Genomic DNA, 26,062 nt, shown 5'->3' with positions numbered 1-26,062 from the left:
TTGTTAATAATTAAACATGTGAGGACACGGTGCCGCAGCGCTAGCTAGTTCAGTAATTGTTCCTGCCTTGTGCTGTATTCTTGCTGGTGCTGACGCGACACTGGAAAGATAGACGGACAGAATAATTAAACACGTACTACTAAGATATTTCAATGTTCCTTAAAAGTTTTGAAGAATCGAAGTTCTAAGCTTACAGATGGCTTCACGTCTATTACATAGCTTATTGTGTGGCGATTGAGTTTTTGGAGAAAGAAAAGTAAGGACAGTAATTGGAGGTTAGTACGTTTGAAAGAGACAGTACTGCTGTGATAAATTATTTAACTGAAGGTTGCGCATGGCGCAGCAAGCCTCTTGCCTGAGACATGAACAAGCACTGCGCCACCGTGTTCCCATGTTTAATAACATGCTTTCATTCCTATCATCATGAAAAAGATATCACGTATACATCTCAGTATTTTAATTATTCAGAGAGCTGTAATATCAAGAATGTAATGGAGTATGTGTCCCGTCGGAGAAAGAGAAAGCCCGTTTAAAAAGCAGATAGTGATTCATACACATAGAGCACATAGAAGATCAAATACAGAACAAAGCATTTAACATGCCACTTTAGTTACAATAGGATTTGAGAAACTAGTAAATTAAACGATTTTAAGATGAAGTTTAAGATGTTCTACTTTAATGGCAAAATAAACTACGTGATTAAAGTGGAAATTTCGAGATTAAAGTTGACATTTCGTGCTTTTTTCCCCACTGTGTGCCTTTTTTTTGTCTGTACCCTAATAAGCTTTCATATGACACTCAGACGGTGGGCTACGACTCGCTTTTTCACGGTGACTTTGATATGTGATTTCTTTTTTATTTCGGGCACTGTGCGACTTTGTGAAGTTGAGCCTTCGAGTTTCTCCGACACTCTGTCACTCGATCAGCTTCCTTTTGTTGATTATCCCACTGTTTAAACCAACAAATAGTACGTTTTTTCTTTGCCTCCACTTGGTATTCGCTGAAATTCTTATATTTTCTCCCGTGCTTTTCCCATCGTCTTTTCACAGAAGGCTATTTATATTGATTTGCATATTCAAAGAGGCGTAATTCTGGGAGGAGTTGGGGCGGGACAGAAGGCGCGTGCACGTGCGTTACTTTTCACGCAAATCGGGATTTATGTAGTAGAAGAACGTGAAAGTATGCGTGCGCACAGATTCCTGCATCTGGATTTTTCTGTGCGTACGCACAATCCCGCTTTTGTGCTTACGCCATGTTATAGTGTGAGTTCTACGCACGGCGTTATACATGAGGCCCCTGGAGATTGTGGTGCAATGGAGAATAATGGAAGGTAACACCCTTGCTGTGTTCCCTTCCTTTCATCTCTCTCCTTTTCCTCACATTCACATTCCCACTCTTTATCTGACCACTCATCTGTCTCATGTAAGTCACCCACCCATGTTTTAGGGTTCCAGTCAGATCCCGTTACTATTGCCCTAACTTTCACCATGGGTGGTTTTCCCTCCTTGTTTCCCCTGCTTTCTGTGCTTTCCACTTCAGCAGTGGGTGTTCTACATGCTGGCATTTCACAATTTTCACACCAATTGTTTCGTCTTTCAAAACTTTCACACAACATTCCATTTTCACTTTCATTCACTTTGCTATTTTCTTCCTTATACTGATCTTCCTTATTACCAATAATGCAAGATAGTAAACCTCTTATAACAGCTGCTGTCTTCTTTATACCTGATTTCTGTTTTCCTGCTTTTAATCCTTCCAGCCCCCTTCCATTTTGTGGCATGCTCAGCTCAGCTTCTGCTTTCTCTACCTGCACTACAGGTTTCCTAGCTTTAGCCTGCTTGCTTCTGCCACTCCACTGGAAGATGGCTGACTTTAATTTAAATTTAGGCATTTATGAGTCTACAATTTTACTCAAATACAATTTTCCACCTTCGTTATGAGTTGGCCTACTTTTGCCCCTGTAAGCAAACATACACATACATACACAAAGATCCTAAACGAATAAGTGCTGTATGAATGATGCATGCATGTCCCATCACTCCCTAGCACTTTAACCACTTAAATGCCGTATGAATGACGCATGCAATGTTCCACCACTCTCTAGCACTTTAATTAGGGACTCACTACGACCAGCACTAACAAACATGCGGGTGTCCTCGTGACACACATGAAGTCTCTACACTTTGTTGGTTATATTCCATTCAGCAACCAAACAATGTTTTACTTACACTGCATTTGTACACTGGATGCCCTAAAATTCACATACATACACACACATATACATCAACAGTATTTGCAAACAGGTTGCAAAACACGGTTACCCCAAAATCCTGCCCGACTACGCCAATTGTTTTGTCTTGGTAGAGTAATATATATTGCTCTACTTTCCCCTATTGTATTATTAATATGTAGCCTTAGAATGCCTAATCTCACAGACTTACCACTGTTTATAAGGTACTATTGTATATAACTTATCCCCACCTTCCCTTCTGTATCTATTACCTTAGGCAATTAGATGTAGTAAAAAGACGAGCAGAAGTTAAGTTACACATAAAATGTAAGCTTGGTTCTTGTCCTGACATGTAGTGTGAATTCTGGGACCCTGTATACACATGAGTGTGCCTTTTGAAACTACTGTAAGTCCAATCAATCAAGTTTACCAGAGGTTCATGCAAACCAAGCTGTAGACACATCTCAACGATAATTAAAGTAAACAGGATCTACCTCATCACAACTGGGAGTGTCAAAACAAAAGGTCTGAAAGCTTACGTGAGAGGTGTCAGTGTTTTTTAATAATTTTGTCAAATCATTCTGAAAATATGTTTTCAGTTTGTCATTATGCGTATTTGAGTGTAGATTGTTAGGCAAAATGACAAATGAATACATTTAAAATGAAATATCCAGAACAGTAAAGTATGCGTGTATATGTGTATGTATATTTTGTGAACCCTGTTGGCTTTCAGTTAACCAAGAGACGATATTGTGCAGCAGATTTGTCTTTCCAGTGGTCAGCATTTATAATATTCCAATATAAATAACATAGTAATTTTCATGCTTCAGTTATAGCCTTGAAGAATAAAGGAAGGTTCCCTGATGTAAGCTTTAATTAATGAATGGGTTGTACTATTCTGATATCGAAACATTTATTTTCTGTTATATCTTTACAGCAAAAATACTGCAAATAAAACCAGCAATTTGTATTTTATTGCTTGCAAAACTATTGTATCAGGAGGCAATAATGTTAGGAACAGCATAAATGTGGCAACTATTAACAATGAATTACACTGACATTAATGTGCTATTCCTTTTGCTCAGAGAATTTATAATTCTCAATACATGAAAACCAGTTATCGGTAAAACAATGTAATCACTATAAAAATAAATTGTGGTCATTTTATTGCCTGCACCAAATTCCCTTTGTGTATACATTGTCCAAATGGGCACAATCTGGCTAACTCAGGAACATCTATATGTTTTGACAAGTCTGAAAACAGAAGCTTTTTCTTAATGTACTTCTGAAATGATTGTAAATGACATTTTTCATTCTTTATTACCATATTTTTTATTATTTCTAGCCAGCGTGTTTTGAATACATTTTATTAATTGCTAATGACCATTGGTTGATGAAATATGATTAGTTATCAGTACCTTATTGTAGTATACAATATTTCAGCAGTAGTCTGTAGAGTGACATATAGAAAATCTGTCTTTCCATCCATTTCCATCCCCCCATTTCCTGATCATACTTAGGTAAGCTTTGACAATTTGATATTCAGTGATATGTCATTACTGGCAATTAGAATCTGCATTATATTCTCTGTTCACACAAACACTGGCACATGCTCACCATTTCATCTTAGGAAATACCTTACAAAATATAAAATATTCACAAAATAATACTTACATGAATAACATTATTTACACCTTATTAATTAAATTATAACATATTAAATTATATATGTGTAGAAACAGTATATATTGGGCTATGTCTGTTTAGAGTCTTGTATTGTTTTTGTGTTAATATGGGCTTCCCTCAGAAGTACTAATATCCTGTAACATCTCAAAGACATGCATGTGTCAATGAAGGTGCCCTGTAATGGTCTGGTCACTATGCTAATAAAATATATAAAGTGATTTTCCAGTCACTCACAGGCTCTTTCTATTTGTTTCTCTTTTCAGTCTCTACAGGTGTTTTTAGTGCCCAGGCTGACCTTCTAAGCTCAAAAAAAACCTATTCAGATCATTTTCAGTGAAAATAGCTTAAGCTACATGGAGAAACTTTTACTGAAAAAGCACAGAAGGTATGAAAAGCAATTGTAAAAAAAAAAGTGCAGTATTTGGTACACTGTATTAATCCATTGTACAGCTGCCTTGGAACAATTTTCAGGTTAAGAGCCTTGCTCAAGTAGCACCATATTTGCCAAACAACATACTGCAGTTTGGTAGCCTGTTTTAAAATCTATTTGGAATTTAAATATTTTAACCATGTTTTTGCAAAAATAACAAAATCATATGTGCATAGATATAATATGTATATGTATTAAATGTATTGTTTTTACTGTTATAAACCTGGAGCAGCAGGGTGGTGCTATGGTTCGGTTAGTGCTACTTCCTCAACATATACAACATCCTACATTTGAATCCCATACTTAATCGAGGTGTGCGTGGAGTTTGCATGTTCTTTCCATGTCTGCTTCAGCTTTTCATTAGGTAATCCAGTTTTTGTACTGCATCCTAACTGGTATCCTATTAAAGGCTGTTTCCCCTTGCACCAGGTAGTTGGAAGTATTCTCTTTAGGCCTTGGTATCTTTGATATCAACAGCTTTGGCTTCCTGCACTTTTCAACCTTATAAATGTGTAATGAAGTATGCTTGCCACTATATGCTAATAGCATATATTTTGATACTTTTATTTCCCTCCCCATTTTTTTTAATTAAAGGTATAACTTTAAGTTACTTGTGAATGTATACTTTCTTAACCGCACATCATTCTTTGCGTAGCCTTACATTTTGGATGATTTTTAAGTTAAAAGTCATTGGGCAAATCCATCATTGTCTTTTCCTTCCATTTCAGTAAGTGTACAAAGCCAAGAGGATACACAAATGTGTTAATATTTCTGAATAATGTACTAAAAATCTGTTTTAGCATGCCTCTTATATTTGAAAGAGTGAACCCTATTCTTGGATGATGTGTACTGAACAGCATACGTTGTATCTAAGAGCATACCTTATGCCTAAATGGTTTACAATATATTTACAGACACCCTATAAGTATATAGGCATAAGAAATTTCCTTTTATTTTAAATATACTTTGTATTATGCTTTTAGGACTCCAGTGGAGCAAATTGGGCCAGCATCTCTTGTCACTTCACCTCAGCTCTCATTAATAGATTCAAGCAACTTGATGGATGAAGAAGAGTTATGTCTGACAGGTTAAAATAATTTTCTTACTTTATAAATAATACCATATAGTCAAATGATGCCTTGCCATTTTTGCACCCTGCATTAAAAGTCTCATGGGGCACACCACCATGGTGAATCTTTTATGATATGATTGAGCTTTAGTAGATGAGGCAATTTGCTTTTTTCTAGCGTTGCAAAGAATTATATAATGCCATATTTTCATTGCAGGCCTCATTTGAGATCATTTTGCTTCTTTCTAATATTTTAAGGTTCTATTTTTTAGCAGTACCTTTTTTTATTACATTAGTTAATGTTATTGTACAGGTTAAGACTAATATTTTATATTTACTGTATATAAATACAAGATGAAGAGATTTATGCAGTTTATGTAATATATGAGGCACACAAAAAGATGAACTGAACTGTGTGTTTTCTAAAATAAAGATGAATACTTTGACAATGCAAATGGTTGCAGGATTTTAGTATGAATTTTTAAATGAGTTGAATAACACTCAATTTAGCAGGTTTTTTTTTTTTTTTTTTACAAATAATACACCCTACTTCATTCAGAAGAAGGCTTTTAGTTTCAGTGTGAATCGTGCAGATTTTGCATAGTAAGTAGCATTAAAAAATGCCTAGAATCTTACCTGATGTCTTGCCATATTCAGATGATAACCTGTTCATTTTTCCCAATAGAACTTTAAAGCACATGTTCCTCCAGTACATTTTCATTTCTCCATTATATAGGCTGTATAAGGTTCAAAATGGTAACCAGTCCTGAACAAGATACCCTCACACACTTATCAGACTCACTCATGATGTGTCAATTTAAAGTGGGCAATTAAGCAATTATGTTATATTTGTGTATAAAAACTGGATTTAGCTTTTTTCAAAAAACCTAAGAAAAAAAAATGTATACATAGATAAAACATGCATAGTTTACAAACATGGAGGATCTCTACGGCTGTGAGGGTGCTGCCAATCATATACACTTGAATTCACAAAATGTTTTATTAGCATATGCAAAAAATTATAATAGTCATTGTGTTTATAGTATATACTGATTGTGATTTATGATTCACATTGGCATTGACAATCTTCTTCTAATTTATGAATTACAGTATTCTTTGCATTTTCATTGAGATCCATGGGCAGACACTGACAGGCCTCTTCTGTGTCATCTCATCTCATGCCATCTTCCAAAACTGCTTTTCCTGGTGAGGGTCACAGTGTCAGTAGGCCAAACAGGTCAGCCTAGAGTTTCCTGTCCCCAGCTACAGATTCCCAAGTCAGCTGAGAGATTTAATCCTTCCAGCTTGTCCTGGGTCTACTACAAGGTCTCTTTCTGGTGGAATGTGCCCTGATGACATGACCAAACCACCTCTACTGACTCCGCTCTCCCAAATCACAGAGCTTCTCACCCTTGTACTCATGATCTCATTTATTCCATCATTAATCACAGCTCATGACCTTATGTGAACACAGGGATGTAAAACGACTGGTAAACTGACAACTTTGTCTTTACACTCGGCAACCCCTTCAGCACCACAGATCAGTGCAGCACGTACAGACTGCTGTTGCTTCTCCAGTCTTCTTATTAATCTCACATTCCCTTCTTCCATCACTTGTGAACAAGATCCTAAGATACTTGAACTTCTCCGTGAGGGGCAGTTGCTACCTCCTCACCTGAGAGAGAACCATGACCTTAGTTTTAGATTCTTCAGATTTTGCAACAAATTGCATACTGAAGGTCACAGTCAGATGAGGCAAAATGGACAACATTATCTGTATAACGCAACAATGCTTTTCCTAGCCTTCCCAACAGGACACCCTCACATCTTCAGCTGTCCATGAAAACCACAAACAGGAGTGATGACAAGACAGCCTTGATGGACTCCAACACCAACTGTGAATGAATTTGACTTAACAGCAAGTATTTGGATACAGCTTTCACTGTGTTCATATAGGGAGCAAAAAACATGTAAGAGCGACCCTGTTACCCCATATTCCAGCTGCACCTCCCACAACACATGCTGAGGGTTATGGTGCCATCCTTTATGCAAATCTACAATGCACATGCAGACTGGATTATCATTCTCCCATGTACCCTCCAGCAAATGCACCAGGAAAAAGAGCTGGTCTACTGTTCCACAGCCAGGACAGAATCCACATTGTTTCTCCTGTTTCTTAGACTCAACAATCAGAGGGAGTCTCCCTTCCTGCACCCTCTCATACACCTTGCTTGTATTTGTAAGACACCCTCTGGTCACCTTTCTTCAACACTACATCCTGATAGGAGGATATGAACACTAGGTTTAGGAGTTCCTCAAATTGTTTCTTCCACTGCTCAACAATTTTCCCAGCACCTCTTCAAAACACTGCTTAACATAGTTTGGGCAAGATCATGCCTTTGTCTTCTGAGGTGTCAAAACAGTTTGCCAGAACAGCATCAAGGCCATCTTGTACTTTTTCTCCATGGCCTCATCAAACTCTTTCTATGCTTGAGGTTTTGCTTCCACAAACACTTTTGTAGCAGTCCTCTTCGCCTGTCAATACCTCTCAATTAAGTCAGAGGATCCCCACAGGCACGATTTCCCTGAAGGCTGCCTTCTTCAGTCTGACAGCTGTGTGTCATATAAGTTATTCATAACAGGCTCATTAAACAGTCATTAAAGACATGATTATGATGTTTTCTGGTGACATCTTGCTACCATTTAAGCAGAGATGGGTGTGTTGGCTGCAAGGTACAGATATTTGAAATTAATAATTATCCTTTTTTTTACATAAATTAATGATGTTGCAGCTGATGAAGTGGAAGAACATGAATACTGCAGTTCTCTCTTTGATGATGAACAGCCACATGCACAGCTTCATTACAATGAAACAGTCCTGAGCATTTCAGAAATTGATGATGTAAGTTGAAATGGTCATGTCTTGAGACATTATTTTCAATAGAATTAGTTGATTTCTAGATGCACCTCTTAGTATAGTAGCGTCAAGTTTGTAAGTGTTTAGATTGGACAATGGGAGACAGCTGCATCACTTGAAGAGACTGTTCTGGGTTACATCAACAAGTACATATACTGTATATACTTTAACTAATGCAGAAAATTAACAGGTTCTGCCAGGGTTTAATATGTTCTGTGTCAAATGTATTAAGTTGGTTTACCCTTTTCTGTCTTTTTTCAGACTAACTGTACATGTGTTTGTTTTATTATCTTACTCATTCTTACTGAACTTCTGCTCACTGGGTTGTACTTCAAGTGTTGCTGTCTGTCATCACCTGTTTATTGTCAGTAAATCTTTGCTTATATTGCTAGATTATCAAAACAAAGTACCTACGTTGTTGCTTTGAATTACTCCGTGCTCCTTGTATGTTGTCTGTTTTGTGTCAGTTGTTATTTTCATTAAATGATAGGATAAATTCACAAATATTAAATGTTTTATGCATTGTTTGACCTATGAAAGATTGATATATTTGAGGGACTGTATAGAGTTACCTGGATGTAAATTGTTAGATCTTGCTTCATTGACTAAAAATGTTTGTTTTATTTGGACAATATGCCTCTTACTTGTATTTTATTACTATAAACATTGATCTAAAGTTATGGTGTGTAAATTTAAAATGATGACAGTAGTAAATCACAACTAAAGTGAGGCACTTTCACCAAATTTAGATAGATAGATAGATAGATAGATAGATAGATAGATAGATAGATAGATAGATAGATAGATAGATAGATAGATAGATAGATAGATAGATAGATAGATAGATAGATAGATAGATAGATAGATAGATAGATAGATAGATAGATAGATAGATAGATAGATTTAGCTTTTTAATAACTAAATGAATATGTTTTATATTATGACAAACAACAAACCCCTCTCAAATATACACCAGAACAAAAAATAAAAAAAAGGTTCAAGAATAAAACCTGTCCTTGCACTCAAACCAAACAGGCAATCATACTACAACAGGTTTAACTTGGCTGTTACTCTGTGTAATGAAATCCGTATTTTAAAAAGGAGTTCACAGAGGGAAATGAAACATTTGCTTACAAACAATTTTGGGAAAAACAGAATAAAATTAATGGATGGGGATATGGGTTTATGCTAATTATTAGAGGAAATGAATATGTGTAAATATTTGATAATGCTGTTTGTGCTTTAAGAACTCTATCTGTATGTTAGCCTAATTATTACAATGAATCTTAACTGTATAAGCAAATTACATTAGTGTGAACATAAATAATATTCATGATAGAGCCTACTCTAAATTAATGTCATCAAAAGGTTATAACAGTTCAAATAATTTAAGTGCTTTGTTTATTTTACAGTAATTGGCTTCCTTTCTTCCCAATAAAACATGTCTTCTTTGTTTTATTTTATCCCAAAGCACATATTGTAAAGCCTTATCTGGTAAAAGACAGCTCAAGCCACCATTTCCTCATATATTCATTTTGTTTTGTTTTTTTTTTGATATAGTCTATTCCATCTTTAAAATAATCTATACAATGTTTGTTTTGGTCTGTCACAATTTTTTTGGTTCCTGAGAAGACCATCATTTAGTGTCTGTGCTGTGATGGACTTTTCACTTTTGTGCATCTAAGTTTAAAGTCTATGTGTCAATTAGTTCATTTAGGCATCATGTCACTTCTTTATTTTTCCTTTAGCTCTAAATAAAGACTAATTTGCTTGATTATAATTAATTTAATGTTACTTAAAAAAATAACTTTTTTATATTTGTATAGTTTAGAGATGTTGAATGCAAACTTGATGGAAAGAAAGTTCTGCCACATTTAGTTTAGCAAAAACCCTTTTGACTGTGATCTAAGGACTGACTGAAGGCCGTGCTTGTCAGACCCCTGACAATGCTCTCAGTATGTAAATAGCTGCTTTACACACAGGTAATGATGAATTTGAGAGAGAAATCACAAGAAATAATGAATGCATGTGGAGAGGGTTTTGCTAGGTTTAAATATTTATACTGTAGCTTTTCTGATTGACAGTGGGTTGTCTGTCCTCTTGAAAATCTCACTATGGAAACTCTATTTATAAAAATATATTGTACCCTGCTTCTTTTATTATCTCTTTTTTCTTCAGGATATTAAGCAACAGATTGAGGAGACTGACTGCTATGAAGTGGAGGAGGCAACCGAAATGTAAGGAATAAATACTGTGATGATTCTTTAATGAAATAAGTGTCTTATAATTTTGTAATCACTTAGAAAAAGACTTAAGTACAATACAACAATAATAAATTAATCTGAATTATAAAATCTTTACTTACAGTTTTTTAAATGTATGTACTGTACATTTGGTGGTCCCCACAGTGTCCTTATTTTATATTTGCTGTATTTGTAAACACTTTAGGTAATGCGTATTACAGCTTTAACAATTAATAATTATTTATAGCATTAATAACTTCTTTGTCTTCACTATTGCACGCAAGTTAAAAAAGTATCCATAATATCTCTCCATTTTCAGAGCCTAACCAGCAGTATCATGCACTAGGCGAAATCCAGTCTTGAGCTAAATGCGAGTCCAACGGCAGTTACACTAATAAACACATTGACACTTGTTCAATTTACAGTCATCAATCGAGTTTAATATTTGGAGAAGAGACTGTAATAGCATACAAAGTGATCCCTTTGGAATCACTTGGTAGAGTGAGACAGTACTAATCATTGTACCACAGTGCTGCTCAGATACTCAATAAATTAAACATAATTTAAAACAACATTCCCAAAAACTCACAAACACTTCTCTTTTCAATACAGTCTTACTGTTTTTGAAAAATATCATTCAAAATTGTGCAAAGTGTTGCATATTTGCAGAAGAAAAGTATTTTTGTTGGGTGTAAAACCACATATGCAGCTTTTGCTTCAGCTGTTTCCTTACCCAGTATTAACAAGACCAATACAGGGCAATGCTGATCTAGGTCACAACTTTTCTGTGTATGCTGGGCATACGCTGTGCAATTTTTTAAATCGTGATTATGCGACTACTTGCCCTACACAATCGAGTCACCAGTCGTGTGTGTGGTCAAATTGTACGAACACATTCAGTCCAATTGACATGCCACAACATGGGCGCTCAGTCTATATGTGTACATGGCTCCAATGGACAGTTTTACCCATTCAAAAAACATTATGGCCACAAGCTTCTCAAAATGTCAAAAAGAAAAGATCTGTGCTTCTGACTTTTGCCTTTCCGTGCTCTGAAAGTACAAATAATAGAAAAAAGTGTAATTGGACACATGGATGGTTGAGGGTGTGGACAATACAGTCTATTTTAAAAGGAGAATCTGAGTTACATAGTCTATGTAATTTATTGTTGTGTGTATTTATTTTGAGCTCTTCCAATAAAGGTTTCCTAAGATGCTTTTGTTATTGACCATTTAGTTATATGTGTTTTGCAATATGATATTTACATTTGTGAAATCAAAAATGTGAAAATGAACATGACAATGACAATACTCAATGTATAATATACTGCAGAACTTGCAATCGATACACAGTGAAGTTTGACAACGAGTTCAGAAAATCGGGTCATGAGACTGTTCACACTGTAAGACATCCGTTTGAAATTTCTTGACACGACAGAAAATTTTCCAATCATAAAACAGCCCAATTGTAAGATAAAATTGGCCATCACAAGCCCTCTCACACCGCACATGAAGGAATGGCCAATGAAGATGAAATTCCGTCCGTCTCAGAAAATCAGTCAGCAACTGCAAATTGAGCTTAACATTGTGCTAAATCTGCATAATGTGTGCCCAGCGTAAGAGACAGAGGTTTTTAAACTTTTGAGCAACAGTGAACAAAACATGGTTACATTTGAAATCATCTTTGAAAACAAATAAAATGTACATCAGAAAAATTACTCATAATTCTGAGATAGTAGACATTTTGGGAAATAGGAAATTGCCCTTGAAGTTAGGACAAATGCAAATATTTTTTCACTTTTACTCCTTTACAAAATTTACAAAGTGTAAATTTTAGGAAGTCTCATGGAAACTTGAGGTTAAATTATAACATGAGCAGAAAACTGCAAATAAATGAAATGTATACTTTATCCAAGTGTTTATAAAATAAAAAGTTAAATGAATTTCTCTTTGAAGTAAAAGCACTGATTAGTTCACCAATCAATTCATATTTTTAAAGATAATTACAACCCCCTAAGCTTGAAGAATTTTTCTAGTAATGTTAAAAAAAATATTTTTATACCTTTACCTCTTATATTATGGTACTTACTTCAGACTGAAGATATACAGTTAGGTCCATAAATATTTGGACAGAGGCAACTTTTTTCTAATTTTGGTACTGTACATTACCACAATAAATTTTAAATGAAACAACTCAGATGCAGTTGAAGTGTCGACTTTCAGCTTTAATTCAGTGGGTGAACAAAACGATTGCATAAAAATGTGAGGCAACTAAAGCATCTTTTTTAACACAATCCCTTCATTTCAGGGGCTCAAAAGTAATTGGACAATTGACTCAAAGGCTATTTCATGGGCAGGTGTGGGCAAGTCAGTCTTTATGTCATTATCAATTAAGCAGATAAAAGGCCTGGAGTTGATTTGAGGTGTGGTGCTTGCACGTGGAAGATTTTGCTGTGAACAGACAACATGCAGTCAAAGGAGCTCTCCATGCAGGTGAAAGAAGCCATCCTTAAGCTGCGAAAACAGAAAAAACCCATCCGAGAAATTGCTACAATATTACGAGTGGCAAAATCTACAGTTTGGTACATCCTGAGAAAGAAAGCAAGCACTGGTGAACTCAGCGACGCAAAAAGACCTGGACGTCCACGGAAGACAACAGTGGTGGATGATCGCAGAATCAATTCCATGGTGAAGAGAAACCCCTTCACAACAGCCAACCAAGTGAACAACACTCTCCAGGGGGTAGACGTATTGATATCCAAGTCTACCATAAAGAGAAGACTGCATAAAAGTAAATACAGAGGGTGCACTGCAAGGTGCAAGCCACTCATAAGCCTCAAGAATAGAAAGGCTAGATTGGACTTTGCTAAAGAACATCTAAAAAAGCCAGCACAGTTCTGGAAAAACATTCTTTGGACAGATGAAACCAAGATCAACCTCTACCAGAGTGATGGCAAGAAAAAAGTATGGAGAAGGCGTGGAGCAGCTCATTATCCAAAGCATACCACATCATCTGTAAAGCACAGTGGAGGCAGTGTGATGGCTTGGACGTGCATGGCTGCCAGTGGCACTGGGACACTAATGTTTATTGATGATGTGACACAGGACAGAAGCAGCCGAATGAATTCTGAGGTGTTCAGAGACATACTGTCTGCTCAAATCCAGCTAAATGCAGTCAAATTGATTGGATGGTGTTTCATGATACAGATGGTCAATGACCCAAAACATGCAGCCAAAGCAACCCAGGAGTTTATTAAAGCAAAGAAGTGGAAAATTCTTGAATGGCCAAGTCAGTCACCTGATCTTAACCCAATTGAGCATGCATTTCACTTGTTGAAGACTAAACTTCGAACAGAAAGGCCCACAAACAAACGGCAGCGGAAAGCCGCTGCAGTAAAAGGCCTGGCAGAGCATTAAAAAGGAGGAAACACAGCATCTGGTGATGTCCATGAGTTCAAGACTTCAGGCTGTCATTGCCAGAAAAGGGTTTTCAACCAAGTATTAGAAATTAACATTTTATTTCAAGTTATTTAATTTGTCCAGTTACTTTTGAGCCCCTGAAATGAAGGGATTGTGTTAAAAAAATGCTTTAGTTGCCTCACATTTTTATGCAATTGTTTTGTTCACCCCACTGAATTAAAGCTGAAAGTCTGCACTTCAACTGCATCTGAGTTATTTCATTTAAAATTCATTGTGGTAATGTACAGAACCAAAATTAGAAAAAAGTTGTCTCTATCCAAATATTTATGTATCTTATGACTGGAAAGTTGTCAATCCACATAGTGGGAACCTAAATGGATCTTAGTAAATATAGACCATGTAAAATCAATGAAACTATAATCAGAAATAAGTTAGAAGGCTACTAAATGATATGCTAAATTAGATTTTAAAAAACAGATTTTATAAAACATATAATATACTTTAATTTTCGAGAAACCTTTTGTATATCTTAGTGTTGAAAATTCAAAAATCATTAACATCAAAGGTTGCTTACAAAACTGGATGTTTAATTTGCTAACTGTTGCTAGACAGAGTACAAATACAGAAACATTTTCCTCATGGGTTACAGTCATTAGTTTAGTGACTCACTTATCTGTGCTTAAAACCATTGGCTCTTTCTAATTCACATTAATGTCACACACTCAGAGATACATAGGAATCTTGTGGAATTCCCAGATTCCCACCAAATTCCGAAGGATACAAAATTCTGATGAAGACTGCAAAAACGATTTAGAAGGAGTGGACAATCTTTCAAACAGGGTGAACAATTCTCAAGTACAATTTAATGTTAACAACCGCAAAGTATAGTAGCAGCTGATTATTGGTATCTGCTGTGTGTGTATATGTATGTGCTCATAAGGCTTTTGGGATATCTTATAGGTGGAAATTAATTACCCTCTTTATCCTGATGGCTATGATGCACATGTTGAAAAAGCTTGTGTTGTTAAATTTCTGTAGTGTGAATGTGTTTGTTATTTATGATGGTCTGTCATTTTATTTAATGCTTTTTCTGACTTGCTCCTCTTGCTGCTCGATTCCCCTGATTATTAAACACATTCTGAAAACTAACTAATCAACCAGCTAGCTAATAAATCATACAATTAAATTAAAATAATATGTGAAATGTAGTATTTAGGCATACATCTCTGAAGAATAAGGATAAATCTGTCCAAATGCTTTATAATTTTGCTAATAATTCTTTTTAAGAGTAAAAGATGAAACATCAGCATACGTGAATTCCACCTGTTCCAGCAGCCCATCTGTTGAGATATCAACGAGTCTGACAGAAGGAAGCCCAGAAGTGTCTTATGTTATACCAGAATTACATTATACAGAAGGAGTTCCATCACACAGTTTAACAACAACCAATGTCAAGAATTCTGAGGAAACACTTTCAGGTACATTTAAAAAGCTAAAGGTATCTTTTTTTTAAATTAAGTAAGATAGTAAATAAATGTTATCCTACTGGATAATATTTGCAGATATCTTATATTGCTCAGTCATTTAGTATTTCATTTGAAATATTACTTGAAAATAGCAAATGACATCTTGCTCTTGTCAGTAGTGGAACACACAAACATCCACTTTTTCTTAACTTCCTGGAACCACCAATAGTTACATCTGTATTTTACAATGAATGTTGGATTCACTATTCTTTACAATCTGTTGTCTTAAGAAGAAGACTGGAGTTGAAATATTTGTCTTTATACTTATAGATGACAATGGGTGTTTTTCTTCCCTAGGTCTAAGGTAATTAATATGACTAACTGTTGTTTATTTTCTAGAGATCTTAGTCCTTCAGGTGAACAAAGAGTAAAAAATAACTGCAAATGTAAACAAAGATTTATGACACAGGAATGGATTGGGTTATTTCAATTACCTTATCACAATGAACATCTCATTATTATAAATAAATTACCTGTATTATTTTTAGTGCATGTGTCCTTTAAAGTTAGATTATTGTTTATTTGTCCCCTAGGGGAAATAAAAATTTACAGGAATTGTATTAAGCCTTACATAATTTGCACATGCTGCCTCCCTAAGCCAGATAGTAGGAGAGGGAACAGAAGCCTTTGTCTTCAATATACTAATTATACAATGACAAACTGTATTATTCATCATCCATTTTAAAATAATCCCTGGAGACTGGCTGGAGTGCTTATTGGATTCTTTATTGTATCTGGTAGAGCCCATGATACAGACTTCCCAAACTTAAACTCATCTGAAGGATCTGTGCCTCTACTGGGGTTAGTTAGGATGGAATTCCTCCAAATACAACAATGTGAAAGGAACTCTACTGATAATAATGAGGGTGCAAGAAAAACAAGACACATATTCTATTGTTAATCTTCTAACTCTAAAATACTAATAAATAACATAATTAAGCAGATTAAATAGATGATGACATGGGGGCAGCTTAGATGTGCAGTGGTAGAACTGCTGTCTTGTAGTAAGTGGACCAGGGTTCAAGTCTGAAGTCCACCCTGCATGGAGTTTTCATGTTGTCCCCATGTCTGTGAAGGTTTCCTCCAAATGCTCCAGTTTCTTCCCACGATCCAAAGATATGCAGGTTAGGTGAATTTGGGATGCTAAATTGGTGTGTGTTTGGTGTTGCCATGCAATAGACTGGCGCCCAATCCAGGGTTTGTTCCTAGCTTGCAGTGTATGCAAGCCAGGGTAGGCTGTAGCACCACCTGTGACCCTGGCCAGGATTAAGCAGGTTAGAAAATTACATGACATAGTAACATGAAAAATTAGATGTTGAAATAATCTAGGGAAAATATACTGTACAACACAAATTTAATATAAGCAGATATAATCTTAAAATATAATTTAGGATGTCTTGTAATCTTCAATTAAAAAAAACAGACCACTCAAATCTTTTGTGTATGCGTGTGTCTGTAAGTAGTACAAATACAGAAAAATAACTGCATGTATGATATACCAGTATTTAAAATGAGTTACTTTTTTCCCAAATGAAAGCTTAGAAATGCTGATAATGACAACTTTTCTGTGTATGCTTCCAAGCTATGCAATTTACCCATAATTACTACAGTATGTGAGAAGGAGACAATCTCTTTAATATTTTAGAACTTAATATATTGCTTAATTTTTAATGAAAGCTCTGAACAGAAACTCTGAAAAAATTAAATAAAATTAAATTCTGACTTATACGTACAATGTAATAACTCATGTATTAAAAATTATTTTGGATGTACAAGATAGTTTCATGTACATATGGGGCAGAAGCTTTCTCGTACTTTTTGTCACCATGTGGATCACAGCTTCTATAATTTTTCAGGGTTCCTTTTTGTAGAAGAAGAGAATCAGACCTTATGCACAGTGAACTATTTCAAAGTTAAATAAAAAAGTTACAATGTCTGTTATGTTTTTTTAATATATGCAATAATTTCATTTTCTACATGTAGTTCTAGGTGGAAAAACATCAGGTACAAATGCTGACCTATCTTCATCTCAGAATGGTTCTACTAAAACAGAAAGAAGAACTCGAATAAGTCCTCGAGGTCCAAAACAAAGGAATAAGACTGAAAGGAAATGCAGTGCAAAATCTGAGAATACCCGTAGTGCACTTGATAATATATCATTATTGATAAGTGGTGTAAATAATTTGCCAGAAGACAAATCTTTATCTTCAGAAGATGGTGTGGAAAACAATCATCCAATTAGCACAGGCAACAATAACAACTGCATGGACATTGGTTTTACTACAAAGCCATCTATGGTAAATGAAATAATATTTTATGACCAAAGATCATATCTATAAATTTCTACAAGTTGATTAACAAACTTGCTACATGGTGTATGATGTTTGTATTTCATATAATATCATTTGGAGTAATTATGTGCCATTTGCTTAGCTTGTTAATGCAAGTGCATACCCGTAAACATTTTACATAAATGTATAATTGGCTGAATGTAAGAATTTATTCAAAACAAGTGAATCTTGTAACATTCAAAACATCAAATACTATTGTACTTTTTGCCAAATTTTACAACATATACAAATGACTAAATTGATCAAATGTATAAGTTATTTACATTTTTGTTTATTTTCTATTGTGATTTTTACTTAATGCAGATTTTTACTTAATCAATATATGAAATTGCAAGTCATAGTTCATTTTCCAAACCCAGTTATAACCTCATTATTCCAATAAAAGGTCTGTGAGAGCCTGTCATAGCAGCAAGGTAGAACTGAGTCTTGCAGAGAGTGCAGGCAGAGTGCCTGTCCATTGCAAGGCACAGTACAATAAATTAGTGATTTTACCCTTTGAACTGTTTATAGCTTAGATGGTTTCAAAGTTGATATTCTTTCTCCATGTTTTTATCTCTTTGCACTTGTATAGTCAAAAGTTTAATTGATGCATTGTTCTACTGCTCCAATATGTGTATGAGTTCTGGAGTTGTGTAGTGTGCCAATAGGAACACCTATTCTTGCCTCTCTGTCTTTGTTTGTGTTATAAACTCTGGCTCTGTGAGACCATAAGTTGGACAGGGAGGTAAATAGGTAGGTGGCATTTTATTTAAATAGGACTTTGTGCTGATATTCCATCTAAAGCAAATTTTAATATTTGCCTGTTTTTGTTTTTGCTGTTCATTGGATTTAATAGATTGGAATGTAGATAGGTCTTTTTAACATAAATTACAAACCGTCACGGATTGCTTTTTGAAGCTAAGTTTATAATGGAAAATTACTAAGTATTCCACGTCCCAAGAGCCAGGTTCTGTAGCCGAGGATCAGACCGCCAAGGTCCCCGCCTTCGGCCACCACCCAACTCACACTGCACCTGACCTCCTTGGCCCCTCCCATAGGTGGTGAGCCCATGGGAAGGGGGACCCACGTTGCCTCTTCAGGCTGTGCCCGGCCGAGCCCCATGGGTGCAAGCCCGGCCACCAGGCACTCGCCATCGAGCCCCACCTCCAGGCCTGGCTCCAGAGGGGGGCCCCGGTGACCCACGTCTGGGTGAAGGAAAACGCAGTCCAAATTTTTTATTCATCATAGAAGGTCTTTTGAACCGCACTTTGTCTCATTCCTCACCTAGGACCAGTTTGCCTTGGGTGACCCTACCAGGGGCATAAAGCTACAGACAACAGAGCTCCTAGGATCATTGGGACACGCAAACCCCTCCACCACGATAAGGTGGCGGTTCGAGGAGGGGATAAAGATAAAATAGATAGGGTAAAAGATAGGGTGAGAAGCTCAGTCATCCGGGAGGGGCTCAGAGTAGAGCCGTTGTAACTCCGTATTGAGAGGAGTCAGATGAGGTGGCTCGGGCATCTGATCAGGATGCCTCCTGGACGCCTCCCTGGTGAGGTGTTCTTGGTACGTCCAACCGGGAGGAGGCCCCAGGGAAGACCCAGGACACGCTGGAGGGACTATGTCTCACGGCTGGCCTGGGAACGCCTTGGGATTCTCCCGGAAGAGCTAGAAGAAGTAGCTGGAGAGAGGGAAGTCTGGGCATCTCTGCTCAAGCTGCTGCCCCTGCAACCCGACCTCGGATAAGCGGAAGAGGATGGATGGATGGATGGAAATTACTAAGTATATATTTTATTTTGGCCTGCTAGGCATTACAGGAGATTGCTCACATGAAAAACCCAGATGTAAAACACTATTGTGGACTTGATGGATTTTTTACAATGGGACTCGATCCAGCACAGTTGGACCCAGACACCTTCACACCATGTACAACTTACAGAGCCAAGGACACAACACTGAATTATTCAACAGGTAAGAATCCATTATTGCCATTATTGCTAAGCAACTTCTATAGTTTCTCTCTGTAGCATGTTTTGCACTTTAACCACTTGCAACCAGGGTTAAAGAAGTTTATTGTTAATTAAGCAATTTGTGACAAAATATGGACTAAATAAAACACATTATACAGATATTCCCTCTTTACAAGCTAATATTGAATAAGCTGAATAGTTTTAACTTCATTGTTTGTATACCCAAGGGCACCAGTAGGGCAACACTTTTTGTATGTGAACTAAAATTTCAATTAGTGTAAATAAAGTAAAAATAACACAGATACAGTTTTATAAGCTTTCCCTTGCTAGATCTTACAGATGACTATAACAAAATCATTTACTGCATGAGAGTACTCGCTGAACTAAATACAGCATTTCTCCTACAAGGATGTTGTGATTTTTATACTAGAGACCTGAAAGATAGAGTGCAGAAAATATCATAACAGACACATCATTTAGCAGAACTAATCTAATGCAGATAAGATAGCAAAAAACATGGAAAACAACATGTGATGGCAAGAAAGAAAAGCAAGATAAAAAATCACTAGACACCAGATTGAGACTCAGGAAGGAAGTCAACATCTTCCCATTGCAGTTTGCAAAGTTGTATTGTTTAAAGTATGATGGATTATATGGTTAGAAAGGCATGCTGGTCAAGATGTTTGGTACTTCTGTATACAGCTAACAAGCCGATACAATGGTTGTGAGACAAACTCCTGGGGCAGTGTGTTCTCTCAGGATGCTGATTGGCAACATCCCTCTGATATAACTCCCATTAGACCTGCAAGGTTGCATGGGAGTTGTAATTTCAAAGAGCATCCCTGTCGTAGCCCTTTTGTGTTACTTGAGGTGGCTGCCAGGAGTAGGCTCTCCAATTATGTGGAGGTTATGCCTGACCCAGATGTATTTCCGAAGTGCAATATTGTTGTACCAGAAGTACTGCAGAGTACAGTTTGTAAAGGAACCTCTCCACTTCACCCAAGTGAGTTGGAGTTAGGAGTGGAGGAGGACAACACTCCTCTGAAAGGAGGAGATGGAAAATTGAAGAAGTCAATCAGGGCTTCACTTGTGTAGCAAACAGCATTGGGAAGTACGTGTCTGTGGAAGAAGATAGTGTACTTAATAAACAGTCTTTTTGGGAGTAGAAACTATGTCTTGATGAGTTGTGTATTGGGTTTAGGGTGTAGGATGTCTCTTATAGGTTCTGTTGTTTTATAGCCCTGTGGTTCTGACATTGTCCATCTCTAATACAAGGACTTCACAAGCATACAAGTATTGTATGTAATTGTTTAACTTTAATACAATTTTATAAAAAAGGAATAAAAAAAAGATAATCTTGCCAAAATAAACTGGAGCACTAAATGATTATATAAACCAGTGTTTCCCAGCCTCGGTCCTGTGGCCCCCCTGCGACTGCAGGGGTTTGTTCCAACCAGCTTCTGTTTTCAATTGGACTCCTGGGCTAATTAAGTGATGTGTTATTTCCCAAGTTCTGTGTTTTGGGAACAATATAGAAATTAGAAAACTAAGTTTGGTAAAAAACATATATATATATTAAAATGTACCAAGCAGTTATATGGGAATAATGTATTTTTTTCCTTTTAACAATATTTTCATCTTGATTTTCATTCTACTTTTCTAGTTGTTTTAATTGTTTAATTAATCCATTATTTACTAATTAGTGGGTCTGATGCTAAAGTAGTTGCAGCCTTTGCTTATTCAGTGTTGTTTGCCTGGGTGTCTGCTCTGCTTATTTTTAATTGTCATTAATAAGAATAGGGGGCTTCGCCCCCTGCTCGCTTCGCTCGCCAACCCCCGTGTTTGGTTTTCCGGATACACACTTTTAAGATTTCTTTTTCTTTGAATTGTTGCTATTACATTAGTTTCACTTTTATTTCAGAACTTATGTAAAAACAATATTTGTAATCTTGCGAGTCCCAATATGCTGAATCTTTTTAATGAGGTCAGGACAGGTTTCTCTGTTTGGAATTTCAGCACAGACAAAACGATCTACATCATCAGCAGTTAATCATTTTTTTTTACAAAGTAAAAAAGTAAGTAGAGTTCTGCATTGGACTCCTGTCTGTACAGTCATGCTATTTTCCTCTCACAGTTCCAAAGGTACATGGGGTTACCAAGGTGATACCCCAGCTTTTGTCTAGGTTTTTGTACAAGGGCTAGACAGAACATTTTTGACTCCTGGGGTAAATGTAGCTTTTTAAATAAGCAGACAGATAAATATGTATACACTAACAAAGTAACCAATAAATGCATGTGCCGTAAACTCCGTTTTTGAAATTCTCAAGATTCTTTATTTGTCACATGCATAGTTATACAGGACAACACGCAGTGAAATGCATCCTGATCTGCTTATCAAAAACTGTGCAAAGTTAGAAGAATATCAGTTAAATTAACAAAAAGTCATAGATTGAAAGATAACAGTATAGTAGAACATAATAAATAAGAAACATTATGTGAATAAAGTAGAATTAAGTGTTAAGGTGCAATAGTGTAGTAATTATTGTGCAAAACCAAAGTTAGACTGGTGCATAGTTAACTGAGGCAGTTTGTTTGTTTGCGCTACTGCGATCTTTACTTTTTTTTTTTATATTATGTAATTTTCCTACTTTCATATCCTTTAACTTTCTCCACATGTGTATAGCGCTGTTTTTTTTTTTGAGCCTTTCTAATTTCACTGGTTTCATAGTCTCTAACCTGCTCTGCATGTGTTTAGCGTCAATGTTTGTAAACGTCTTTATGAAGTTCTAGTTTGTCATTTTACTCATTGTCTTTTAATTCTGAGCTGTACAGTACAATACATAGAACAGAATAAATTCTCAATATAATATAAAAATAAAAATTCTAGAAGTACGGAGTAGAATTTCACATTAGATTATATCACATAATATGATTTGGATTTGTTTTAAGACCTGGAGACCTCATTCATCAAGCTGCCTCCCCATTTTGCCATTCCACATCTGAAATAGTGTTAATCCGATGAAAGGACCCCTCATTCCCACGTCTCCATTCATCAGGGATGACTTTACCTTAGGCAGGCAATCTACAATTTAAAGAGATTGTTATTTTCTTGTGAATTGTTACATATGCATTATTTTCACTTTTACTTTAAAACCTTTTGTAAAAACAATACTTGTTTCTTTATTTCCTGCCCCACGCATGTTTACATCTCTTTCTTCCCAGACGTATAATACTGCTCGTGTTTTGAAGGGTGTTGCGGCTGAACGTACGCTAAGGATATGCCTTTGGATCATTTGCTGTCTTTTTGCTGCTTGCTAGCTGCCTCTTCTGCCTGTCGCATGTCGTTGTTTTAAGAGCTCCGAGCACATGATGCTTGCCTGCCAAAAGCAATCCAACAACTGCTAGATTAGAGGTCTGTTGACTTGTTTTAAATGATGGCTCACTGCCTGGTCTCGCGTGACTTTGTAAAAGCAACACCTGTCTTTTATTTCTGGCCCCGGGCGTGTTTGAATTCTTTCTTGCAGGATGTATAATGCTGCTCACGTTTGTTTGGGGTAGCTGCTGTCACACTACCCTTCGATCTTTTTAAAGCCTGTACAGCCGCTGTCCTTTTTGCTACGGCCCTGGGACAATCTCTTGGCACCAAGTCTCATGTTTACAGTCCCCGCGAGACGCACCGTGGCAAGTCTCCTTGGTCTCGCGGGTCTGTTAAATGTCTTTTGAGATTATCACGTATCGTAGCCTTGCATTTGCTTTCCATTCCAGGATTTCCTTTTATATATAGAGAGATACAACGAAGGGGAAAAACTGCACAGAGAAAGGGCAAAATATAATGAAATCAACAAAAGAGAGTTAAGTATTTAAATCTATAGCAAAAGCAGAAATATTTCTATATATCTTATAAATGTAAAAATCATGCTGCTGTGCTTTTCTGAATGTAGAATAAAAGAAAAATAATACCAGCTAATTAAATGAGATCAGTGCTGTCAGGTGTTGTCACTGATTAGGAATCTGGTTGGAACAAAAATCTGCAGCCACAGTGTGCCCCAGGACCGAAGTTGGGAAACACTGATATAAAGCATAGGGTACAGTCTTATAATGTTGGAAAGACTAGCATACTACAGGCATACAGCCCACTGACTGTTTTCTGGAGACTTGTAGTAATATTTTATTGCAAAAGTGCAATTTTGTTGGTTTCCAGAGACTCTAATGACTGGGAAAAAATAAAGTTCAAGTGACAAACCCTTTGTCCTGTTCTTAGCCAACGGACAAGCACATGCATGACACATGCAAGTGTGGCTACAAACCAGAATACTTGTTTCCCTCAGCAATCATTTCCAATGGTTCCCTTATGGTACAGTATGTGTGCATTTTCCTGGTATAAAGTATGTTAATTATCTGATATAGCAAGGTGAATAATCAGTCAGTCAGTCATTGTCCCACCCACTATATCCGAACACAGGGTCACGGGGGTCTGCTGGAGCCAATCCCAGCCAACACAGTGTGCAAGGCAGGAACAAATCCCAGACAGGGCGCCAGCCCACGGCAGGGCACACACACACACCAAGCACACACTAGGGACAATTTAGGATCGCCAAACCTGCATGTCTTTGGACTGTGGGAGGAAACCCGGCGCACCTGGAGGAAACCCACACAGACACAGGGAGAACATGCAAACTCCACGCATGTAGGACCCGGGAAGTGAACCCAGGTCTCCTTACTGCTAGGCAGCAGCACTACCACTGCGCCACCATGCCGCCCCAGATGAATAGTGAACACCAATAAATATAAATTAATACTAACAAAGTATTTTTGTTACGATATATTGAGTCTGTGAATATTGCAATCGAGCTCTAGCCTCACTGGGCCACATGTTTTGGGCCTGCACCAAATTAACATCATTCTGGACAAAAATCTTTGAATGCCTGTCAGACAGTTTTGGTGTCACAATCACTCCTAATCCATTAACAGCTGTGTTTGGTGTACTCCCAGATGGGCTTAAAATGGAGAAGGATAAATAGATTGTAATTATCTATACTACACTACTAGCACGTATACTTATCTTGCTCAACTGGAAGAATACTGGCCCACCTGTTATAAGTCATTGGGTAACTGATGTTTTATACTATTTGAAATTAGAAAAAAAAAAAACAAATTCTCACTTGGAGGATCTTTTCAAAACTTTTTTAAAATATGGGAAGATCTAATTAATAAAATTTTGTTGTTTTTTTTAAAGATTCGCTCTTGATGTTGGCTCGCCTCTCTTTCTCTCAGATGTCAGTTGAATTCTGGTTTGTTATGTTTGATTTGATTGTATGTAATGTTATTTTCTTAGTTATATACATTAGACGTGGTCATGTGGAAGGTTATTTTCTTCAAATAAAATCAATAAAAAAATAAAAAGCCCCAAAACAATAAAAACCATGTATCATGGGCATTTCTATGGAGGCTTATTTCTGCCACTTAACAAAAAAAATCATTGCATGATTTCACAATAGTTATTGCATTACTTAGCAAAAGTATTGCATTATTTTGTAAAGAACTTTCCTGCTGGGGTCAATAATAACATGGACGGTCCTGTTCCAGCTGCCTAGTACCAGCTGTTAAGGAAAGGGTTAAGCATGTCTGTAGCGTGCAATCAAGGGACAAGAACTGAATGAGAATTATAATCATATATTTAGTTTTAAATAGGTTAACATTCAGTAAGTTCTTTCTGTAATGCCTCTGTCAATACACTCTTAAACATAAAGGTGCTAAACTGGTTCTTAAGAGCAGTGCCAGAGGGGAACCGGTTTTTGGTTCCCAAAAGAATCATTTACATGATGGTTTCAAAAAGGACCTTCATTTATTTAGACCTGTAACAGGTTGCATAAATACTGTAACAATGAATAGATAGTAACAGATTTGCTACTGTCTGTTCTTACAAAGGGTTCTTGCTGTATACAGCAACATAGGGCTAAGTTTAAGTTTTCTTTATCTGTTAGCACCCTGCTATGCAGCTTACTAAACGTTAAAGATTTCTGTTTTATTCACATATTAGGAACCTTTTTAAAACCCAACAATCCATTTTCATATACAAAGTACCCTTTCCAGAATAAAAATGTTTTCTTGTTCCACACATCCAAGTAGTGTCATTACCAATATTTTTAAGAGTGTTGCTGTCACTAGATAACCCAAGCTTGCATCTCCCTAGTAATTATTACAAAATAATACACTATTTTTGCAAAATGTCGGGAATA

The 26,062-nt window shown here is 36.4% G+C and overlaps 1 protein-coding gene across 1 annotated transcript in view; it reads left to right on the top strand.

Annotated features, from left to right (window-relative positions):
* Window positions 1–26,062, top strand: part of zbbx (zinc finger, B-box domain containing) — a 71,375-nt gene that overhangs the window by 11,445 nt on the left and 33,868 nt on the right. The window contains exons 2-8 of the mRNA XM_028794478.2: window positions 4,180–4,301; window positions 5,330–5,433; window positions 8,208–8,317; window positions 10,511–10,569; window positions 15,282–15,472; window positions 17,504–17,817; window positions 19,662–19,824. Of these exons, the coding sequence (XP_028650311.2) occupies window positions 4,270–4,301; window positions 5,330–5,433; window positions 8,208–8,317; window positions 10,511–10,569; window positions 15,282–15,472; window positions 17,504–17,817; window positions 19,662–19,824 (973 nt within the window). The 5' untranslated portion in view covers window positions 4,180–4,269. The remainder of the gene's footprint in view (window positions 1–4,179; window positions 4,302–5,329; window positions 5,434–8,207; window positions 8,318–10,510; window positions 10,570–15,281; window positions 15,473–17,503; window positions 17,818–19,661; window positions 19,825–26,062) is intronic.

Source organism: Erpetoichthys calabaricus, chromosome 2, assembly GCF_900747795.2.
Source record: "Erpetoichthys calabaricus chromosome 2, fErpCal1.3, whole genome shotgun sequence".
Classification (NCBI taxonomy): Eukaryota; Metazoa; Chordata; class Cladistia; order Polypteriformes; family Polypteridae; genus Erpetoichthys; species Erpetoichthys calabaricus.
This window is presented reverse-complemented; position numbering and strand designations above follow the sequence as displayed.